Raw genomic sequence first — 23,650 nt, 5'->3', positions numbered from 1 at the left:
TAACATTAAATAAATAAATAAAAATATATTTAAATAATATTACATATAATATTTTTTTTTCTATTTGAAATAAACAACATACTCCACTTTAACATTTATTCAACATAAATTTAATAATTCATTAAATAAAATAAATTCCACACATTAAATAATATATGGCATCAAATCTTATATATTTTATACTCATGTAAATAATATATGTAAACAATATATATTAACATATTATATTAAACGTGTTTAACTTATTTTTAAATATATAAAATATATATTTAAATAATATATAAAAATATATATAAATAAAATAAATTTAATATATTTCGTCAACATACATTATATAATATATCGTATTTCAATTTAAATAAAAAATCTTTACGTATGTTCAAATTTAACATACAATTATATATATTGAAAATTTTAATATATGTTTTTATGTATTGTCATATATATTTAACTTTAAGTATTTAAATTCTTTTACAATAACATGTACTATATATAAAGTATGTTTAATGTATCTTAATAATATATTAAATACTGTTTTTGTTTACAAACTAAAAATATATTTTAGTATCGTCTTAATTTAACTAAAATTATGACTCTAATTAATATTAAATTCAACACTATTATTACTAACAATGAATTAATTAACACAAATTAATTTCTGATAACTAATTTAATTTATTTTTATTTACAGTAATTAAAATAATTTAACTAACTAAAAACATTATTGCGAAAAAATGTACTTACTTAAAGATGTTGATGAAGATATAATTAAAAATGATGAGTCTGAGATTCTAATATAAAAGAAGGAACTGTTTTGAGTTACATAAGAGGAAATAAAAAATTGGAGTGTGGTATTTAGGAGAAAGAGAACGATCTTTGAAAATGGGGCTGCAATTGAAAATGAGAAGAAGAGAAAGAATGTGAGTATTGAAGAGAGACTATAGAAAGATTATAGAGTATAGACACGTATTACGCATGCAAACAATACAAGGAAGACGGATTATAATATATTACGAACGGGGTAGATTGGTAGAATACAAATCCGTCAAAATGACACTCCCAGTTTCTTGTTAAATTTTATTTTCTTCTATTTAAAAGAAAAACACACTCTCCTCTCTAATTATAAAATAAAAAAAATCCCTTTAATGTTCACTACAAAATTTATTTGGTTTTGACACACAATTGGTATGAACATGATGTTGGCGCCGCATCAAAATGCTACCTCCGTTTCCCCATTTCACTTGACTAATCGGAATTTATTTATTTATTTATTTATTATAATAATGATTTTTTTCTCAAATTATGAAAGAATTAGAAATTCTATCTCGTCTAATCCAATGATAAATTTATTGAATTAAATTTATTATCTTACTCTAATTTTACAACAAAAAAAATTACTAGGCGGCATCTTTTACTTACATTTAAATAAAAAATATTTTCCGTCTATTTTTTTCGATTACAAATTATAGGTTTCATAATATAATCTTTCTTTCAATTTTATCTGCTTCATCTCCCTCTACTTCATTACATTCAATCTCATGCAGTCACGCAAAAAATCTCATTTGCTATTTTAGAACGAAAAAAATTAAAAAATCAACTATATTAGGAGCCAACTTAAGTCAATTTTTTATATTTTTAATTTTAAAATTCGAAAAATTAAAAATAGTAAAGATTGTTTTTCCTTTTCTTTTATAAGGGACCTCTTATTTTAAAATTAGTTGGCTCTAATTGACTATATCTTTGATTAGTTGGTTTAATTACTCTGGTGCTCCTTATAGTTTCACAAAATTTTCAGTTAGGTCCTTATACCTTTTTTTCCTTTTAATTGGGTTCCTATACCTTAATTTTTTTTAATTTAGTTCTTGCCGTGACAAAATCGTTTGAGATAACGGAATATTCTGTTCAAAAATAGAATATTCTCCTAATTAAATTATAATTATTAATTAAATCCACCCCATCTTTTTAAAATACCAAAACTAACCCTTAGCATTTTGTCCCAAAAATAAAGAATCCTAGCGTCTGCTCTGCTCTGCTTCGCGTTGGTGGTGTGTCGCTTCCGTCGCGTTCTCTCGCCGTGGATCGCCGCGCCGCACATCGCGTTGCCAAACCACGCCTCGTCTGACCGCACCTCACCTTGCTGCTTTGCTCTTCGGGTGTCGATGCTGATGGTAGAATCTTCAAGAAACACCCTATTCTAATCTCAGGTTCAGTGGGGAGTTATGGAGCTTATTTGGCTGATGGGTTAGAGAACAGGTGAGATCTTCAAATGACTAATATCAAGTATTTAAGAATTACCTGTGATTGCTCTTTACTTGTGGTGTTTGTTATATTTTCTTATCTTTTGTGTAGACAGTTAGTTGATCAACATAGTTAATGATATTCTAGATATGATGATATTTTAACATTTCTTCTTCATCTTGGTGTCCCATTTTAATCTCTTGGTTTTTGAGGAAGAATTGATTGACTGAGATTGGGAATAAGGAGAAGGTGAATATTTTAGCGGTGTTTTATTCGTATTGTGTTTTTTTTTTTTCAATTTTTTTAGTTGTTTTCAGTTCTTGTCTCTCAAGCTGTGAATTCTTAAGTTGTGTGAATTTGTAGTTCAGTTTCAGTTTTGCTTAATTATTTGTAACTTCTATTTGTTTCTCAAATTATATTCTAAATTTTGTTGATGGCTATGATCCATGGATTCTTCAAAATTAAGGATGTATTGTATTGCACTCGTATCTTTCAAAGAGTATTTGAGCCAAAGAAATTGGAGTTTTTGGGTTTGACCGATAGTGAGCAGAATGCCATAAATGGGGTAAGTTTTCTTCTCTCTTTTTCCTGATTATGAATCAAAACTTTGTAACTCTAATTGCATATAACATAGCTGCTTAGAAGGGCTAATAGTTGGATTAATTTTTGCTTTGTAGAGGTCCAAAGTTAATTTGCTTATCACATACTATTGCATGTCAGGGATGACAGGCTATGAGCTACTTAAGAAAATCAAGGTACTTAGTGTTGTTGCTTTGGTACATATTTAGGCCTTTTAATCTCACTAACACATATACATTTTTTGAAAACGTGATATGGCATCATCATCGTTATTACTAGCATCTTGCTGCCGTATATAGTAAGAAAGGAGGAAGGAGTATAGAACTACCTAGAAGAGAAAAGGAAGAGAAAAATGTTACATAGAGGTCCACTGTTGTAACAACTTCAGTTTGGCTGGTCCCCAAGCATTCACAGCCACTAGAAGATGCATCACAACACCCTTTGCTGCTAAATCTAGAGGAAAAGAAGGAAAATTTTATGTTCTTGTAGAGTTTGTAATATAATTAGATTATAGATGTGGATTGAGAGCTTAGTTGGCTTTGAAAATCTAAGGTTACATATTGGTTTATTGTGTGTACAAGAAGATGCAGTAGATCGGCCAACAATGTCCACAATGGTTGTGAGACAATGACACTTCCTATTCCTAATCATCCTGCATTTTCAGTTGGAAGAAAGATCAAAGAAAAGCCAACATCAAATGCTTTTGATAAGAATCCTTTGGTCAATGAAGTATCAATTTCAAATATTCTACCTAGATCATCAGTATAAGTTTTCTGTTTTGAAATTGTTCGAATTGTATAAGTAAATCATATGTCTGCCTTTTTGAATCATTGTTGTCTAAATTTATTATAGTGTAGTAGATTCTACTCATTATTCAAATATATAGTGATAATTTCTTCTTTTTTAGTTGACAGAGTATGTTATATCTATTTGTTTAACAAAAAATTGAGTTATTCTGGGTGAAAATCGATCCATTAATTAAATATTGTAGTTATTGAACTGTGTTGAGATTTGAGAAGTGATCCTATAAATTCCTAATATGGCTAATAAGGTCATGCCGCTATGTTCTATATTGAGATCAAGATTTTGGCTGCTACTGTAGTATGATATAAAAAGAAGCTGCAAACAGATAAAAGGGATTTTTGGTACAATTTGTATATAAATGAGTAAAAAGAATAATATTGACAAAATAAAAAGAATTATATGAATATCTTTCATTGATTATTTATAGTTTTACCGAATTTTCAATTAGGTCTCTATATTTTTTTTTCTTTTCAATTGAGTCCCTAAAGGTATAAAAGTAATTTTACAATTTACTAACATTTTTTTGACGTTTAACGTTAACAGAGACTAAATTGAAACAAAAAATAATATATAAGGATCCAATTGAAAAGAAAAAAAGTATAAAAACGTAATTAAAAATTCGATAAAACTATAGAGACCTACAGAATAATTAAACCTAATTAGTTTCCTAGTGAAACCATTTTAGAATTCTGGTTCTCTCCAAGCAATCCTCACCATCATTCTCGACTTCCATTATCATAGAAATCTCACTCCTTATTTCAAGACTCTATTTCTTTTCAAATTATCCTCATCATCATTCTCCACTTCCATGGTCACAATAAAAAGTGAAGAAACATTGTAAATTCCCAATCTTTCTTAAAAAATGATTGAATTATATTTGATCTTTTTTAATCAACAGTAACTATTTATATCTACTTTGTGTTATGAATTATTATATTTTTTTTTAGTATTTGGTATTAGAGCTTATTAATTTATCTTATTTTAACTTTTTTGTAGTTATTAGTAGAAGAAAAAATGAATTCTACCCAATATGAGTGTAAAAAGGCATATAAAAAAAGCGACAAAAAAGAACTAATGACTTTCAAATTGATGAAAAGGAATATGAAAAATTTAGGGAAAAGAAAATTTGTATATTCTAAAAAAAATATTTAGTCATATAATGACGTTTATTTTAATTTGGGTAATTCAATTTTAATTTGTTAAGATTATGGTACTTTAATATGATATGATAAAAGAAATTAAAAAGATAACAATTTTAGAATTTAGTCTATGCATTTAGAAAAAGTACAGTATTTTCTCTGACAGAGTCTTTTAAAATTTTAAAAAAGTTACTTTATGATTGTTTCACAGTATTACAAGAATTGTTAAAATAATGAGTTAATAGTTAAAATTGTTTTTGAAAGATATTTTGATTTCTATTTTCGTTTTCGAAAGATAAATTTAATCAAAATCGTCATTGAAAGATTTAAAATTAATTACGTTAGTCCCTTCGTTCATTCTGTCACTAACGACGTTAAATTTTGTTGACATGGCACGTTAGCTTGACAACCCAACCCAAACCAGACTCGGATTCTACCCGCATTCAATCCAATCTAAACCCAAACCCAGCAAAGAACAGGATTCCCTTCTTCCCACATTCAACAACTTCTTTGTATTCTACCTGAAGCTCCACCACGCCGCCGTCCTGTAAGATGTTCCACGTCGCCGTCAGTCCCTGTATGTTCCTCTACCATGCCGCCGCCAATCTTTATCCACAGTTCTTTTCTTTGTTCCAATCCCAAAATCTCTTTTCTCCTCCTCTTCCCTCCCCTTTTATTATTCTTTTTGCCACCAACATTGAAAACCTTCTTCTTTATTGATTCTTGATTTGAATGAACATACACACTTGCTATTCTATACCCATTTTTTGTTTTTCGAAATTTTAACTATGCTATTGAATGTCCCAGTTGTTCAAAGATTGAAACTTTGATATAATATATGGAGGATCTTTGTTCCAAGTTTGCCAAGAATGGTAACAGGATGGTTGCCACCACAGATGAAACCAAAGAAAATCATAAAAACTACAAGACTACCGTGCCTTATGATTTGGTACCTGCACCTCACACAAAGGAGGACATTAACAAGCAGGAACGTGGTGCTGAGAATGCTGCAGGGACTGGTGTTGCTGGTAATCAAAAGATTTGTCAGTTTTATGTTAAGCATTTGATTTCGATTGAGAGGTTGGCATTTTGGGAATAGGTAGTTGCTGCTTTGCTGAACACCCTTCACCCAATGATGCAGAGAGATCGCTGTCGTTACACCCTCCAATTCCTCTATGTTCTCTTCCTCAATCATCACCGCTGGCTTCTGGGGGAACATGGTCTCTTCTTCCACTGTAACTTGTACTGATCTGTTCTGCTTGTGTCGGTCTTCTTCGTGTTCTTCCATGGACACTGCCAAGTTGGAATAAAGACTACTACTGGAAGAACGACATTGACGAAGAAGCAGGAGTTGTTGAAACTGGCATGGAAGATGAGATGCATAGAGGAGAATGAGAGTCTGTGACCGCCAGGTCGGGTCGTTGGGTTGGGGCTCTAATTTAACGCCGTTAGTGACAGAATGGACAGATGGATTAACGCGATTAATTTTAAATCTTTCGAGGACAATTTTGATTAAATTTGTTTTTCCAAAACGAAAATATAGATCAGAATATTTTTCATAGACGATTTTAACTATTAACTCTTAAAATAATATCAAAATATATAATCAAATGTTTGTATTTATTTTTTATGTAGAAAAAATAGACTCATTTATAAACGAAGCTTATAGATGTGTCCATCAGTCTACAGGATTAGTGAAAAAAATGTTCATTATATTGATAGTTTAATATCTATGCCCGACAAAAAACCTAAGTTTTTAATAAAGAAGGATATATTTTGAATAGCACCATAAATATTTGGGTATAATTCTAGTTTGGTTCTTAAAGTTTAAAATATCTTATTTGAATTCAAAAAAAAATTTATTTAGTTTTAATTTAGTTCTACCATGAGTTTAAAATTAAATAATTAACAGAATTTTTTACACGACAATAGTACAAGAACAAAGTCAATAATTTGGAAAATAAGTACAAGCTTCAAATGCACAAAATCAACCATGGATGTATCAATATATTTATTTATCATTCTCTTTAGTTCTATAGAAAATATTTCATTTAAATTGTAAGAAGAATGATAAATAAATATATTGATACATCCACGATTGATTTTGTATCTCGGGAGGTTGTACTTGTTTTTTAAATTATCGATTTTGTTCTTATACTGCTGTCATATATGACATTCCATTAATTATTTCACTTTGACTCACGATGGGACTACATTAAGGTCCAATTTGGGTAAATAACTTAAATAAGTTCTTTTGGAAAAAGAGTCTAAAGCATAAGGATTTTTATTAATAGCAGTTTATAAATAAGTTATTTTGTATTTGGATTTTTAGTTATAAAAGTACTTATTTTAAAGTTGTAGCGTTTGGATAAATAACTCGAAAAATACAATTTTTTTTACACAAGAGAATGAATATTAAAATAACGATGATAACAAATACTTTCCAATATTGAATGTTGATTTTACATAACTTAATGACTAATACTGTGTATGATATGGTAGGTGAAAATAAAAAATAAATATAAAATGTGTGTCAATGCATAGTTTGTTGCTGTTTTTTATTTTTTTTTTTACTCCTATTAGAACTTCCTTCTCCTTTATTGAGGTCAAGAACTTGCTATAATTAACTATGAAAATAATAGCAAGTTATATAAAAATAAAATCACATGTGAAAAAAATTAAAATTAAAACTTAAATTTCATACCACACAGTTAAATACAAATTTAATAATAAAAATAGAGTGATAAAATGATAAAAAAATACATAGAAAAAATATCTGCAGTAGGTTGTTCAGATGAAACATTGTCCGAAAATGGCAGTGGAGGATCAATACCTCCAGCAGATGAATCATTACCTGAAAATGGTGATCGAGGATCCGTACTTCCAGCAGATGAAAGTATGGAACATTGTCTGAAAATGACGGTGAAAGGCCAATGCTTTTTGAAGCGTGAAAATGGTGGTTGAAATATTTTTTACAAAGTCAAGAAAAGTAAATTTTTTTGAAGAAAGTAGTAGAATGACTTATCAAAAAATATTGTAACTTTTGATAATTCAAAAGTAAAAAAAAAAAATTAGCTTCTATTATTTATCAAACAGAGTCTAAATCTAAATGAATTTTTTTTTATTCAAAGGACCTTTTAAATTTTAAAAACAAAAATGAGACTACGTCCAAACTTAGGCTCATTTTTTTGGATATGCAAAATGTGTGTGTTGTGCATGGGTATGGAGGTGGGATGGTGCTAGACATGAATGTGGGATAATTTTTTTTGAATCATAAAGTGAAGAAATCGGACTGTCCGATTTCTTTGTTAAAAAAATTATGAACACAGATCGGATGGTCCGATTTGTGTGGGAATGAAAATCGGAGGGTCCGATTTGTACTTTTAATTTTTTTTATTTTGAAAACAAAAATCGGATGGTCCGATTTCATTATTAAATTTTTTTAATTGTTTAAAATACAAATCGGACGGTCCGATTTGTGTAATGCAATTTTTTTTAATTTTTTAAACACAAATCGGAGGGTCCGATTTGCTCTTGACACCATAACTACGTAAAGCACCCATACACTCCATAACAATGTCCTACACCATTCTTCCTTCCATATCTAAATTAAAAAGTGCCAAACTTAAGGACTAATTTAATATTTTACCCTAAATATTATATATATTTAAAAGTTATTTTAAAAAATTGACACACAGAAAAAACAAACCAAACCCACAGGAAGAAAGCTTCATTCACACTTTACTCTCTTCTCTTCTCTTCTTGTTCAATTTTTGTGCAGTTTTTCTTCCACACAAGCAAGCTTTCACATTTGAACCTTCCATGGAGCCTCCACTCCTACCGAAGAAGCCCCTTTCCGATAAAGTTCCGAACTTTGATGTCCACAAACAAGAAGGTGACTCTGCTCACCACCTCCCGGCAAGCGCGGTTACCGAGGACCAGGTCGATGAAGGCGTGGAAGTTGTGAATGTGGATGAAAAGGAGCAGCTTTTGAACAGTGGTGATAATGGGCTTGAAGATTCCTCTTGCGTTCAACAAGTTAGTGTTAAAAAGAAGCGCGGAAGAAAGTCTAAAAAGGACATGCTGGAGGCCTTGAACATCGCGAGGAAGAAGAAAGGTGATGATGATTCTGCTGATATGACTGTGAAAACGCGTGTAAGAACAAGCGTTCCAACTTGTGCTGAGAATCTCAAAGAAGAATACGGTGATGATGAGGGTCTTGGTGAGAAGAAGAGACGTGGCAGAAAACCGAAGAACCAGAAGACGGAAGAACACCCTATTAATGACAATGATGTTCCAAATGTAGAAAATGAGTCAAAACCTGATATAGATAATGAAGGGGAAGATGCAGATGGTGATGTTCAGAAGAGGAAGCAAGATAGAGTTGGGAGTAGAAAACGTGGTGGGAAAATGAAGTTAGAAGATCGAAACCCCGGTGATTCTGCAAATGATGGCGTTCCGGAGAAGTTTCCTGGAAGGAAAAGAAAGAACATGGATGGTGAGCAAAAGGAGGAGTTGGGGTCTCATTCCAATGCTCAAATTGATGCTGAGACAACCTTAGATTCCTTGGAAAAAAGTGACAATCAGCGTAGTTACAGTTTAAGGAAGAGGGAAAATACCAGCAACCATAAACGAGTTGATTTGCTAAAAGGCATTGATGTGCAAAAACAAACAGCTGAGAAAGAGTTCCAAGCTAAAAGACAAGGTAAGGTATCGTTTGTTTCATAATTTCAACTGAGGTCACTGATGTATAGGTTAACAGTTCCCTAAAATTAATGAATTTGCATCTTAGTTTTGTGTATTAACATGAGTTTGTAATTGTACCATATTATTTTTCCTGCATGCACCAAATTAGCATATCTATATTGGTTGTGGGATGTGCAATGCAGGGCTTTCAATTGAAAAGAGTATCGATGATACCCGTCCCATTCATCCTGATACACATCAAGATTTCCATACACCTGTATCGGATCAAGCATTTAGCCCACAAGAAATGGAATTAAAAGAGCTCATCTCAGCTGTTTCCAATCTGTCTCATAAGATTGACATGACATCTCAATCTTCAACCATCGAGACATCACCAGAATCTCGTCTTCCAAAAGAGTTATGTCCTCGTGCTCTTGAAAGTCTAAAGAGACTTGTCGATTTCTCGAAGCACACCGTTGACGAGTGGCTAAATCAAGATGACCTCAACAACCTGCTTTCCGAAATCTTGAGCTCCACTCTTGAATATCATGTGCCCATCAGCTTCTCCAAGCAAGTGCAGAAATTCAAGAACTTTATCAACAACTCGCTCGTCTCTCACAACAAGCTTGCCGACTTGAAAAAGGAATTGTCTCAAATTGAAACAGAATCTGTACACCTTGATGTATCGTATGCATCTTCCCAAAAGAATTATAAAAAATATGAAACTAATGTTGCTCATGCTGCTAAAGCCCTTGATCAACTGGTCTGTCGGGAAGAAGAACTCGAAAAAGAACTTGCTGGAGTCCGGGCGGACATAGCTTCACTGCGGAATCGTTTCCTCAAAGCTGACAAGAGAAAGAAAGACCTTAATCGAGAATTGTGCGAAATGGAAAGTACTCGAGCTGAACTTAAAAGAAAATACGAGAAATTACAGATCGAAGAACGTGAGGAAATTCTGGTATTCAGCTCAATCAATGAAGAAAGAGTCCGTCTCAGGTTGGAGCTGGAAGAACTTCTAAAACCTTATCTTTGAAAGCTTGGTTTGTATTTCATGTTGATTACTTTATATAACTCCGATTTTCTGAAACATTGTTTTTATTAAGTTTGTCTTTTGTATTAACCATTCATAGGTTGGGAATTAACTAATTTAGGTTGATCGCAGTAATTAGTTTACTCGTTTGTTTAAGTAAGTGTCGTTAAGTAAGTGTCGTGACTTCAAATATTGCCTTGTGTATGCAGTAACCAATTGGGCAGTGGAAGGCCTTTAAATAAAACTCAAATTTGTCGGTCAACTTTGAGTTGATTTTAGAGTTTAGATTTGCAACGGATTAATCCTTAATCGGTCAAAAATATCTTTGGGAAAATTTTATTTACCCTTTTAGAGTAATTATTTTTAGGCCGAAAATAATATATCTTTGTGTATATGACGAAAAAAAAAATGGACTATAGGACAAACAAAGAAATTAAAAAATGCAATTATATGAAACAAACAACATAAAGTTAGTTCTAGAATATTGTAATATGCTTGGTTAGGACATAGGAGCATAACTGCCAATTAGCAAAAAGGCCTCCAGAAAGTGAATGGAAATATAATTTCTTATAGAAATTGAAAGATATTATTTTTTAAAAGCACTTAGAGACTTAACCATATCCTCTGTTTTCTGGTACTATAAAATAAAACTGAAAATGTTAAGTAATTTTTTTAACTCAAACACTTACACTTTATTTTTTCAATTTTTGGTTAAAATTTTTTACCTTTTTATTCTTTTTTATTTTCTTTCGTTCTATTTTAACTTTTACACTTTACTTTACTTTTGACACTTTGTATTTACTCTTTTTAATCTTCTAGTTTTAGTTCTTAAATTTATTTGTTTACGCATTTTAATTATGCATTTTGTTAATTTAAGAAAAAAGAAATGTTTTTTATAAAAAAATAGTTTTTTTCTCCAAATTTAAATCTAAAACTTATATAAACATCGAGACACCAAAATAATTACAAAAGCATTATTTTCACTTCCTAAATAAAATTGTAAACAAATTTAAAATTATAAAATTATTTGTTATTGATAATTGAAAAAAAAATCGAGTAAAATAACTGTATAAAATGATAGTAAATTTTGTCTGTTAGAAAACCTAGTAAGATTCAAACATGAATATTCTAAACCTTAGATTTCGTCGAAATTTCAATTCCTTTATGATAAATTATTTTTTTTGGGCTTGAGTAGAATAAACTAATTTGGGTTGGTCTAATAATTAGTTTATTAATTTACTTAAATAAATGTTAGGATTTAAATTTTGTCTTATATATACAATTATACATCAACTTATTAGCTAATAATAAATTTTTAAATAAAATTTTGATTTATGTCGGATTATTTCTTAATCTATACTACTGGAGAATACCATAAAAAAAAAATATGAGTAGAATATGGCAATATACTATTATTTAGGAATATGAAACAACAAAAGAATTTCTCATAACTATTTAAAGGTTTACACGCACATGGCACAACCATTCGTGTAGGAAAAAGTGAAATAGTAAAACTAAATTAGGTTTTTTTATGAAAAATGCTAGAAGGCTATGATGTACGGATACTAATATAAATATAAGATATGACACGATATGAGATATATCGATATATAAATTTTAAAATTTTATAAAATACATATAAAATACAGAGATACGTATATATATAAAATATAGGAATAAGTACATTTTTCGTCCCCAAGGTCTGGGGTCAAAATCAAAATCGTCTCCGACCTTTTTTTTTATTAAAATCATCCTCAACGTTACAAAACATTATAAAATCGTCATTTTCTACTTCAATTTTATTTTTTTTACCAAATTACCCTTATTAAATAATAAAAATAATTAAAAAATTAAAACAAAACCTAACCTACCCCCTCCCCCCAACTCCCTCACCGTAACCCCTCGCTCCCCCCCAACTCCCTCACCGTAACCCGCTAACCCCCACCCCTCACCCCCTCACTGTAAACCTCCCACCCCTCACCCCCTCACCCCCTTCTTCATCACCACTAACCCAGTAACCCCCAATTCCCTTCTTCATCATCAAACCTCTTACCCCCTTCTTCAAAAACCAATCAACCAAATTAACTAACAGAGTCAGTGCCATTGATAATAAATTAACAATAATAATCAGAATTACCAATAATAAATTAACAACAACAATTCTGAAGGGTGAATCAACAATGGTAAAGTAACAACAAAAACAAAAATAGAATCAGAAGTAGAAACAGAAGGCAGAAAGCAAAAGTAGAAAAGCAGAGGCAGCGGTGGATTGGACGCAGGGGCGGCGGTGGTGAGGGGGTGATGGAGTGATGGAGTGAGGGGGTTACGGTGAGGAGGTGAGGGAGTGAGAACTGATAATGATGATAATAATGGGATGGGATGGGATGGGACTTGGGGGTGGGTGTAGGAGGAAGGGAAATGGGGGGGGGGGGAAGAGATGATGATGGGTGTGGGTGGGGTGGGGTTTTATTTTTTTAATATTATTTTTAATTTTTATTAATAGTTAAGGGTAATTTGGTCCAAAAAAATAGAAAATGACGATTTTATAATGTTTTGTAATGTTGAGGATGATTTTAATAAAAAAAAAGTCGGGGACGATTTTGATTTTGACCCCAGACCTTGGGGACGAAAAAAGTATTTATCCCTAAAATATAAAGTATTTTTAGATAAATTATAATAATTTTTTAATATTTTATTGATATTAAAATATAAATTAATTTTTTAATTATTTTTAATGTCTTATTTTAATTATATAAAATATTTAAAATTTTTTTATTTTAATAAATAATAATATATATTATTTCTAAATTTATTTTAAAAATATATGTTAATAATAACAAAAGTCACGTTGACACATGATGGTATTTAGGTGTGTCCAAACGTGTCCAAGTGTATCCGGCAAAGAATTTTTATTTTTTTATTATGATACAGTTGGACAAAACAGACACGCTTGTCGGACGAATATCGATAAGTATTGTGTCCAAAATGTATCTTTAAATTTTGATTAAGTTGGTCTTTAAATTTTTATTTTGCTAAATAAATTAGACTTCACATAAAAATATTCATTTATACAGAATGATTGATCACAAAATTTTGAAATTTTTTACCAAAATTTTAAGTGAGGATTGATACTTCTAACAACATAAAAAGTTAAAAATTAATTTCATAATTAAATTTATTGAGTTAAATAGATCGAGAACGAATTTAAAATATTATCAAAAAATTAGTCTTTTTTGCATTTTCTGTATACAAGAACTAAGATAGATTTTAGTATAGATTTTTATTAAAAAGTCAACTTTTTATATTTTAATTTATTTATAATATAATAAATACATTAAAAATAAGAAAAGATATATTTTTCATTATTTTTAAGTAGTGTTTGTTAATGAATAGTAAAGAGAATAATCTTTAATTAACTAATATTGATACTTTTATTATGAAATTATGTTTTTAACTCTACGAATAATTTAGGATTAAAATTTAGAATTTATATTTTAGAATTTAAAAATTAAAATTTAATATTTAAAATAAAAGAGTAAATTAAAATTTTGGCTTATATTAAAAAAAATAATTCTCTAATTAAATTAAACTATTTATTAGTTATTAATTCTTGAGCAAATTTTGCAAAAAATCAATAGTGAATGTCCAATTGAATTGTTCATTTATACGAAAGATAGTGTGACTCTTAACAAGAAAAGTTGGACAATACAATCTCTTAATATTTTTTGGAAAAGTACAAGTAGATAATGAAAATACTAAATAATATAAACAATGAATATATCGGATGTTCAATTCATTAGGTGTGTGGATAATTATCTAATATTAAAATTTAGATAGATAATTTAAGGATGTAGTGTATTTTTACTTTATTAGGCCAATTTTAAAGTTAATTATTCACAAAAATTATTGTCTACTTAACAAAGTCCATATTTTTTTTAGACATGGTGAATCCTTTGTTGAAAATCTGATCAAATATTAATCGATTAATTTTGTGACGGTTTTAAATTAATATATGAAATTTTAAATCTGTCCAAAGTTCTATGGAGTGAAAAGACCAACTACCACACTATTGTCACTTCCTCTAGCATCTTTTTTATTATAACTTTTACATTTAATATTTTTAATGTGTAATCATATTTTACCGGTATTATTATTTCACCTACAATTATAGCACCTCATATTTTCAAAAAATTTAATTTCTATTAAATTAAACTTTTATTATAAAAATTATTTTATTAAAAGTATTTAAATTAATTTTTTATGAGAATTTTTTATAATTTAATTTGAATACTTAGAATTTAGTTCAATTTTAAAAACTAACAGAAAATTAATTAATTTATCTTTAATTTTAAATCAGAGTACCTATTTAAAAATAACTTATAAGTTAATAAATAAATAGTAGTCTCAAAAATAATTATATTTAATTTTTAATTACTTTTCTATCACCTAATTTTATTAAAAATTACTAAACTACTCTTATCCCTATTTACCTATGTAAACTCCACTAAATTAGTAAATAATTAGTCAATAAATTAAGTTTTAATAAGAAAAATTAGAATTGTAAATCTTATACTAAAATAGAATAGAACTCATTAAAACGAGAATTTTGACACTAATTTTAAAGAATTTGGCCCAATATTAGACCGAACAGACCGAACCGGACCAATGGACCCAACCAATCCACTCATTTAAGTGAGCTGAAGCTCACTTATCCCTCCTCTGCATGCAAAGAACGCTGAAGCTCAACACAAGGGAGAAGAAGGTAATCAAATTCACAAAAACCCTTGATTTCATTCAAATTCATGTAACTTTTGATCTGGAGTTCCGATTGTCGCACTGTTTGCGGTCACGCGTTCGCGTCGTCGAGCTCTACAAAGCCCGAAATCTTGTGAGGTAAGGAAGCCACGTTTTCTTCCTCAATTTTCTCATTCTCAGTTTCGAAATTCATGAGCCATGATGTTAAAAATTGTTCAATTTCGGTGTTTAGGCTCAAATTAGCTTGAGGAGAACGTTCAATCTTGCTTCTTGGTGCTTGTGTAAGGTGAGAATCCTAGAACTCTAGCTAATTAATTGATTTTGTGTTTTGGGTATTGAATTTTGGGAATATGTTTGTGATAATTATATTAGGTGCATGTAAATATGTGATATGAGGCAATTGGATATGTTGGGAGCTCAGTTGGAAGCTTGGAGTGAGATCTAGTTGTTGGATTTTGGTGTTTGAGGCTTACAATTTTGCCTTGTGGGTTGCCTTTGGGAAAATATGTAGAAATCGGCCAATGTATGATTTAGGTTTCACGTATATAATATATAACGTTCTGTGAAGACTTAGACTAGTTGACTTTAAGATAAGAATGAATATATATAAATTGAGTAGTGCTTAATGATAAGTGTTGAGATTTGGCTTAATTGTTGGCATTGGAGTTTAAATGTTGGACTGTTGAATGATGAATTATTGACGCTTGCAAAGTGAGAAAAAGAATGAACATGAGCTTGTGGTGGTATGTTGGTGAATGTTGTGATTAAAGTCGAAAGATTTAGGTATGTGATCATGTATAAATTGATGTAAAACTGTTTGAAGTAGGTTGTGGATGATCTTGCAAAATAAATGATATGTGGTTGTGTTAATTATATGTAATGAAAGTATGACTTGAGTTTGGTTTGATAAAAATTGTGATATGATAGGCTTGGAAGGAACATTGTGGTGATGGCAAGGTTATGTTGTGTTGATTTGGTGTATGGTATATTAGGTTTGAGTTTGGTTTTAATGAAAATGAGGTTTTGAAGTTTTTGTGAAAATTAGTTTTTGGCCAAACTTCGGCGAGCCATAACTTGGTTTCCGAACCTCCAAATGATTTTAAACTTATTTTATATGAAAATTGGGTCTGTGAAGTTTATGTCGTTCGAAGAACAGATAAAAAATATTTTAAGACGAAAAAGTTATGCGCATCAGAAGTTTGGGATTTAAAATGGTAAATTTGTATCATAAAAAAAAATGGTAAATCTGCAGGATTCTACGCGTGACATGAGACTTTTGTGTACGCGGAACCTTCATTCACATGTGGTGGCTACTGCCTCCCATGCATGCATACGCGAATGAGCCAATGCGTACGCGTCATGGGCCAAACTTGCACGCCCTCGTGTACGCGTGGCCGACGCGTGCGCGTGGCCTCTGTTTTCTACAAAAGTGGATTTTTTGTTTTTAAACGAAATTTCAAACTTCTAAACCTCTATTTTCATTCTTTTAGTTATAAAATATAATAATAAGTCTAGTAGTTAGTTGAAGCTAGGAAATAGAGGTAACTTGGGGATGAAGTAAAGGTTAAAAGTGATGAGTTGTATGAGGAAGATGTGTATGTATGACGGCTATATGATGCCATGGCTATGATGAATGATTATGTAATGAATATGAATGGTTATGAATATGATGCAGCTTATGAAGTTAATGTTATCTGAGATACGAGTTTTCCTGGGCACAGAGCTGTGGCTTGCCACCACGAGTTCCAGGTTGAGACTCGATACTTTGTTGACCCTACATCGTAAGGGTGACCGGGCACGTATAAATTCTCGGGAATGGATATCCCTCATTGAGTAAGTTATATATGAATGTATGAATGAAATGAGAAAAAGAGATAGGGAAGCATCACTGTCGTCACCATTGGAGATCGCCGCTGAGTTACAGCACCATCTCCGAGCCGTTGCACCACCGTAGGTGCTGACTGAAGTAGCCACTGCCGCTGTTCTTTCTCGTCCTAGCTTCTGTTTTATTTCTTTTAGGTTCTGTTCTTGCTGGTGAGGGTCATCGGAGCTACCATTGCTCCATTCCTTTGTTCCTCTTAGATTGCAGTAAGTATTCTTGGTTCGGTATCCTCGCAGTTAGTGTTCTGTTATTAGTTCATTAAAGATTTTGAGGTATTGATGTCTTAGGGTTAAGTTACAGTAATTGCATGCTTCGTTTGTGGCTCGCTGTTGCGGAGAGTTATCAGAACTGCTAGTATTGCTGTTGGTTCAGTCGCGAAGTTGAGTCATGATTGAAGTAAGTGCTTTTCTTAAAACTTATTTTTATTTCAAGGAATTGTTATAAATCAATATCGATGTGAAAAAATATATTTTCAGTGATTATGTGAGTCTTATGAATTAATTGGATTGCTTTTTATGATAAATGTTATTATAAAGGATTATGATATTGGTTATATTTGATTGGTATATGTTGAGAAACTATTTGGTATTGGAAATGATTGATAAGAGTTTCAGAGTTGTTTAGTTTAGAGGGAACACTTGAAGGGTGTAAATATCCGAGTTTTAGGGGAGGTTCTACCAAAATTTTATAAGACTCTGAATGCAATTGAATAGTAAAGATAATGAGGATTGATGTGTTTTTATAAAGACTAGAGACATTGTCTTGGGGATTAATTTAATTTTCTAATTAAAGAATTATGTCTTGGAAGAATCTTAAACTTAAAATAGAGTTGAAGTTAATTTGAGAGTTTAGTTGGTCAAAGAGTTGTATGGTTATGTTAATTTATTAAGTTGATGGATAAGTTAACTTGTTTGGCTTGATTAACACTGAAAATAGTAAATAAGATAATTAGAGTTAATTTGAAAAGAGATTTAATGAATTAAAGATTTAATAGGCTAATTAATTATCAACTCAAAGGTTGAAAATATTGCATAAACATAAGAGAAGATTGGAATTGGGTAAGTTATTAAGTGAAGAATTAGATGGAGATAATGGTGAACAAATGAGTATGACTTAGACTTGAATTGGACGGATTTGATATTGATTGAAATGAGATTATGATTGATATTGTGGGGATGATGGTTCGTCCCTCCCACAGCAAGGAAGGTGGCATAGTTCCGCTCGCGGATTGAAATGATTAAATTGAGATATGTGCAAGAGGTTATGATATGATTAGTGATAATTATAATTATGTTAATGATGAATTTGATGTTAATAACGATGGTTTTGGTTGATGGTGGTTATTGTTTGGCAAGGACGTGAGTTTTATCCCGATTGCGGTATTGATGAGGTATCTGCACCTGACAAGGATGGTGGCTTTATCCCGCTTGCTCAGTGCTGCGGTGTGGATGTGGGGATGACGATTTTGTCCCGCACACGGTGAAGACAGTGGCTTTGTCCTGCTCACGGATAGACAAGTGGGGTTTGGGATTCCCTCTCTTGTTACGTCGGGAGATTGGATAAAAGGTTGATGATTCCCTTCGATTCAATTTTTGATTGTGGTATGAACGAGTTAGGTTGAGGATTTCATGACCATATATATGTATGACATGTTCCTCCTGGAGACACATGACCGATAATGTATCTGGGTTAGCTAACAGATGTGACGAGTCTGACAGTATAACCGACACGTGAGCTCACGGTCAGTAAGACATGCATGCATTATGTGTATTTGTTTGCGATTACTTATCTGTGCATAATTACTTAGTTTGCTTAATTGATATTCTGTTAATTGCTAATTATACTACTTATCATAATTGTTTTGTATGTGTGATTGCTTGCTTAACTGTTTGGTTATTTGTGATTGTGATTTATTGGTTCAGATTTATTGTGAATTGTTGTGACTTGTAAGAGATTGACTATGTGATTGACTAAATGATAAATATTGAAGAAAGTAGGAAGCGAGTAATGTGCCCTATGATAGAAATTAAGAAAAATAAATGATAGTAAATTTAAGTTGGTTATTTATGAAAAAGGAAATGGTTAGAGAATAAGATTTATTAGGCAAGCAATGATCACTACTGTAAAACAAACTTTCTTTTATATATATGACAATTATGAAACCCCTCTAGTGAGATTTTTGGGTTAGGTTCTCACCTCCTACGACCCTATATTTTTTAGGAAATGAATGAGAAAGCCTATGAAGAGTTTAATGAGCTTTTGGTCGTGCTTTGTTGTATTATTTTAGATATTTTTTCTCGCATTTGTTATCGTTATTTACATATTTTTAAAGAGGGATAGGAGTTGTGATTTTATATTATATGTTTGTATATTACTTGTATATATTATTCTTGTAAATGTAAAAGTGTTGTGATGATTTGTATGTATGTATATACGTATAAAAGAAACAAATATTTCAGGTTTTCCAAAGAAAGGTAAAAAAAGATTGCAGGTAAAGGCTTCTATTTATTATAATTATATATAGAAGCTGTCGTAATATCCTTGCTATCAGGGTGGTTTAGTCAAAAGCGTGACATTCTGGTAGTAAAGATGTTACAACAACCACTAACAACATCGACATTACCATGATCTTGTTCTATTTTTTGTAACCACCCACATTTTTGAAAATTTAAATATAAATAAATTATAATTTATTTTATAAATTGGAGTTCCTTATTTTTAGAAATTAGTTTATTGAAAGTCATTAGATTAATTTTATAACTATTTGAGCTCAATCAAATTCAGATTCTTATATATATATATATATATGAAATATTATACATAATTAAAATTATAATTTTAGTAATAATAAAAATCATATGTTTTAATTTGAGTAATTGATATTTTTACTTTAAAAATAAAGTTTAGTTAATAATATTATTATCGAGTTCGAAATCCACCGATATGAGTAAATATCGGTACTTCTCGATGAACGTAGCTTTGCTAATACTTCACCGTATATCTTTTATCGCTATGTTGCTAATGTCATTTATATTAGTAACTTATATATATTATTACTTGTGTTTTAATATATACAGTTTTCATAATTATCCATTTAAGATATTTATAACTTGAATCGCTGACTCAGTAGCTCCAAACCGTGACACGTACCCCCCGACGTGTAATCTAACCACTTAATCACTCTAATTCTCCATTAACCATCATCATCCTCACTGTATTCATTATGAAAAAAAAAGGAAGAAGGCCGTGAGAGAGAATGAGAGAAACCATGACACCTTCGAGCTTTCGAGCTTGATTTCTTTTGATCCGTAACTCTAATAAAAAATATAATCCGGTAAAAGTGTTCGTATCCTCCTCCTCTACACATTGGTATTATTTTTGTTCGGTAGAAATTGACGGTGACGTAGCTCTCCTTCCCCTTGAGTTCGGCCAATTGGAGTTCTATGAGGCACTAACGATTTCTAACATTTTCTTCTTCAGCAGCTCGATCAAAAGGCTTCTCCGGAGCTTCCGTTGTTTTGATTTCATACGGAGGTAGAGTTTAGTAATTTTATAATAATTGAATGTGAATTTGATAAGTGAATTGTATGTTTGATTGATTATTGATTGAATTTAACTGAATTTATGTTAAATTTTTGTGATATATTGATATTTGTGATTGGTTTGGGGTTTGGTCGGTTTAAGTATAGCCAAGAACCGAATTATTTTGATGAATTTGAGGCTGGAATGTTGTTGGTGATCAAGTGGAATTGGTGAGATTTGATGAAGACATTGAGATTTAATAAGAAATGAATTGATGAATTAATGACATGATTTGAAATATGAAAATTGTTTTATTTTGAAAGCGGTTGGATTTCTAATTGGATTGATTTTATAAATATTTTGATATTAGAAATGGTTTTGATTTATTGAAAATGATTTGAAAGAGTTTGAGAAATGGTTTGGATAGGACTCGAGAAGGGTGGCAAAGTCCGAGTTTTAGGCGGCTGCTGCAGAAATTTTGTTATAAAATTTAATACTTTGTTTGAAATGTTATTTAGAAAAAGATTGGATTTGAGAAGTTGTATTATTTAATTTTGATTTATTAAGAAAATAGTTATATTTCGAGTTTAATTCATTTAAGAAAAGTATATGTTTTGAGTTCGATTTATTTTTACAAGAATTAATTTTAAGGATAAAACTAGGATTGGTTTTGGTTTTGGCATGAGTTCGAAACTTCTGATTTGTATGATTTGGTTTCAATTTGATTTAGAAACTTTATTTGATTATTTCAATTTAAGAAAACAATGATTATTAAAGATTTCTAATGAAATTAAGAGAATGAGATTGGTTGTTGCTCCCTTAAAGTCTAGAGACTTTGCTGAGGGGTTTAACTAATAAATGGTTTCCTTTTGTCTTTTGAAAGAAGAATTGGTTTAAGTGAAATTGTTTTAAAGGTTTTGGAGAATGTCATAAAGAGGTGGTTTTGGTTTTAAAAGAAAAAGAGAAGATAAATCGGCATGTGTGTTTATGGGATGGTCACAAGAGGGTGACGATAGTATGGTTAAGGTACCGAAGAATAAATGTTAATAAGCCGTGGATTTTGTATCTGTATGACTGTGCGGGGATTCCCGTAAATGTGGAATGGCTTCCAGGAACATGGGTCACATGCTTCAGCTGGAGAATCAGCGTCTGCAAATACTTGCAGAGATAATGTTCGGCATACTTCAGCTGGAGAATCAGCGCCTTGCAAGAGGTTGGAACCTTGCAAAGGTTACGTCACTGGAATGCCTTATCTGACTTGCGAGTCGGATTGCGTCGGTGCGGGTCGAAACCGACAAATGAGCTCATTACCTGCGATAGAAGTAGGCATGCATCATCCTTGTTTGCATATTTTGCATTTGGTTCGGTGTTGTGAATTGTTTGTGATTGCTTGAGTGTGTTTGTGATTTTCATTGCTTGTTAATTTGAACTTCTATGACTAGTGATTGTTCTGGGTCCTTGTGTTGGGTTGTGAATTAAATTGAGCTGTGATAATCCCGACTTAACTAACTACCCAGACCCTACTAAGAACTTCCCAATTCTTACCCCCTATTTCCACCCCTTTCAACTATAGGTGCGAAGATTTTATGCGGAGCTACAGGAGCATAGAAGACTATGCTCACGAGTTGAGTTGTTAGAATTTACTTTTCCCTCGTCATTTATTCTTTTGGTTTTTAGAGGGGATAGGACTTGTATTTTAGAATATTGAAATAAGTCTATGTATATAATGCTATGTAAATATATATATCTTTGTGATTAAGTGATTAAAAGTAAAAACTTTCTGTTTTTTAATTAAATTTTCGGTTTGTATTCGTGAAGACTCAATATTAAATAAACACAGTATATAATTAAAGGAATAGAGGTAAGTAGTGCTTAAACTTTTAGTGCGATAATAAGGTGCTAAAAGTTAGGATGTTACATTTTTCGTCTTATGTTACTATTTTTTTTCTTTTTTAAAGGTTTTTATATTGTGTTTTTACTTTTTGCAGCGCCATTTTCAGTAATGACAATTCTCTACCAAATGAACTTACCATTGGTGAATAAATTTTCTAAAAAGTATTAGGATTTATAGTATGTGAAAGTTTAAAACTTTCACACATTACAAATAAAAGTTGCCACAAAATCAATTTAAATTAATATTTAATGGACTTTTCAATAGAAAGTTTGCATTGTCTCGAAATAATAAGAACGGGATAATGTTGTTCTTCTTTAAGGATCGCTTATCTTTCATATAAATGGATAAAAAATTAGATTAAGTTTTGTTTAGTTGATGTCTCAAAATAATAAAGATATATATATAAATACACAAAAGTATATAAATACAAAACACTCAATTTCTCATCTTGTTTGATAACTCAGACACAATAGAATACAAAACTCAAAATTTCACTAAATTGTCAATTTCACACTTACCAATCTCCCACCACCATCATTTTTGTCCTTCTCCCTCTTTTACAGTCACATATCTTCAGCCATCAATAGCACCACCATCTTCAACCAAACACAAAAATAATAATACCCAAATTCAAATTAAATTTAATACGTATAAAATATCAAAATTTGTTCAATTCCATGTATCACGAGTAAAATAATATCCACATATTCAATTATTTAATAAAAATTTAAACACATGCAAATTGAATCTATAATTAGAGATTTTTAAAAGAGATGACATCGAATAACAAAGATGGAAAGAAACTGCCTACAATAGGTTAAGGAAAAGGAGGAGACGCTAATGACGCAATGCGTAGAGATTTGCTTTCTCGTTGTCATAGAGAATCGTTGTAGAGAGAGAACAACAGATGCACAAGAGGAAGGATAAGACAAATCAAAATGGGACATTCTCCTTGGAGACGTCGAACGACGCCACTAGAGAGAAGACGAAGGGCAATGCCGTCAAAGTCTAAAGCCGACAGTGGTATAAGGTAGAAAAAGCTATACCTTATGAGAGATAAAAAAAAGTAGACATGATGAATCTAGATGGAAGAGCAGAGGCGACATTGTGGCATATTAAAC

General features: G+C 30.9%; 1 protein-coding gene and 2 long non-coding RNA genes across 4 annotated transcripts; all 3 read left to right on the top strand.

Moving 5' to 3' along the window:
* Positions 1 to 7,409: 7,409 nt before the first annotated feature.
* On the top strand, positions 7,410 to 10,738 carry LOC112777633 (uncharacterized). The gene is made up of 2 exons (XM_025822009.3): positions 7,410 to 9,465; positions 9,650 to 10,738. The coding sequence occupies exons 1-2, from the start codon at positions 8,583 to 8,585 to the stop codon at positions 10,477 to 10,479; spliced, it is 1,713 nt and encodes a 570-aa protein (XP_025677794.1). The 5' UTR covers positions 7,410 to 8,582; the 3' UTR covers positions 10,480 to 10,738.
* Positions 10,739 to 15,195: 4,457 nt separating this feature from the next.
* Positions 15,196 to 18,735, top strand: LOC140181819 (uncharacterized). 2 transcript variants are annotated; one of them, XR_011877293.1, is made up of 4 exons: positions 15,212 to 15,369; positions 15,464 to 15,517; positions 15,604 to 17,509; positions 18,469 to 18,735. It is a non-coding gene; the product is annotated as an uncharacterized lncRNA (long non-coding RNA). The 2 variants fall into 2 exon arrangements; XR_011877292.1 differs by having other exon boundaries at positions 15,196 to 15,369; positions 15,464 to 17,509.
* An 11-nt stretch (positions 18,736 to 18,746) lies between these two features.
* Positions 18,747 to 22,394, top strand: LOC140181818 (uncharacterized). The gene is made up of 2 exons (XR_011877291.1): positions 18,747 to 18,854; positions 22,209 to 22,394. It is a non-coding gene; the product is annotated as an uncharacterized lncRNA (long non-coding RNA).
* Positions 22,395 to 23,650: the final 1,256 nt, after the last annotated feature.

The sequence above is a fragment of the Arachis hypogaea genome, chromosome 19 (assembly GCF_003086295.3).
Source record: "Arachis hypogaea cultivar Tifrunner chromosome 19, arahy.Tifrunner.gnm2.J5K5, whole genome shotgun sequence".
Taxonomy (NCBI): Eukaryota; Viridiplantae; Streptophyta; class Magnoliopsida; order Fabales; family Fabaceae; genus Arachis; species Arachis hypogaea.
The sequence above is the reverse complement of the archived record's forward strand: the minus strand, read 5'-3'. Positions and strand labels throughout refer to the sequence as shown.

What these genes read in the sequence shown, in the direction of transcription:
- LOC112777633 (XM_025822009.3), top strand. Translation starts at nt 8,583, where the DNA reads ATGGAGCCTCCACTCCTACCGAAGAAGCCCCTTTCCGATAAAGTTCCG. An exon ending in GTTCCAAGCTAAAAGACAAG is followed by an intron (nt 9,466 to 9,649) that starts GTAAGGTATCGT and finishes TGTGCAATGCAG; the next exon opens with GGCTTTCAATTGAAAAGAGT.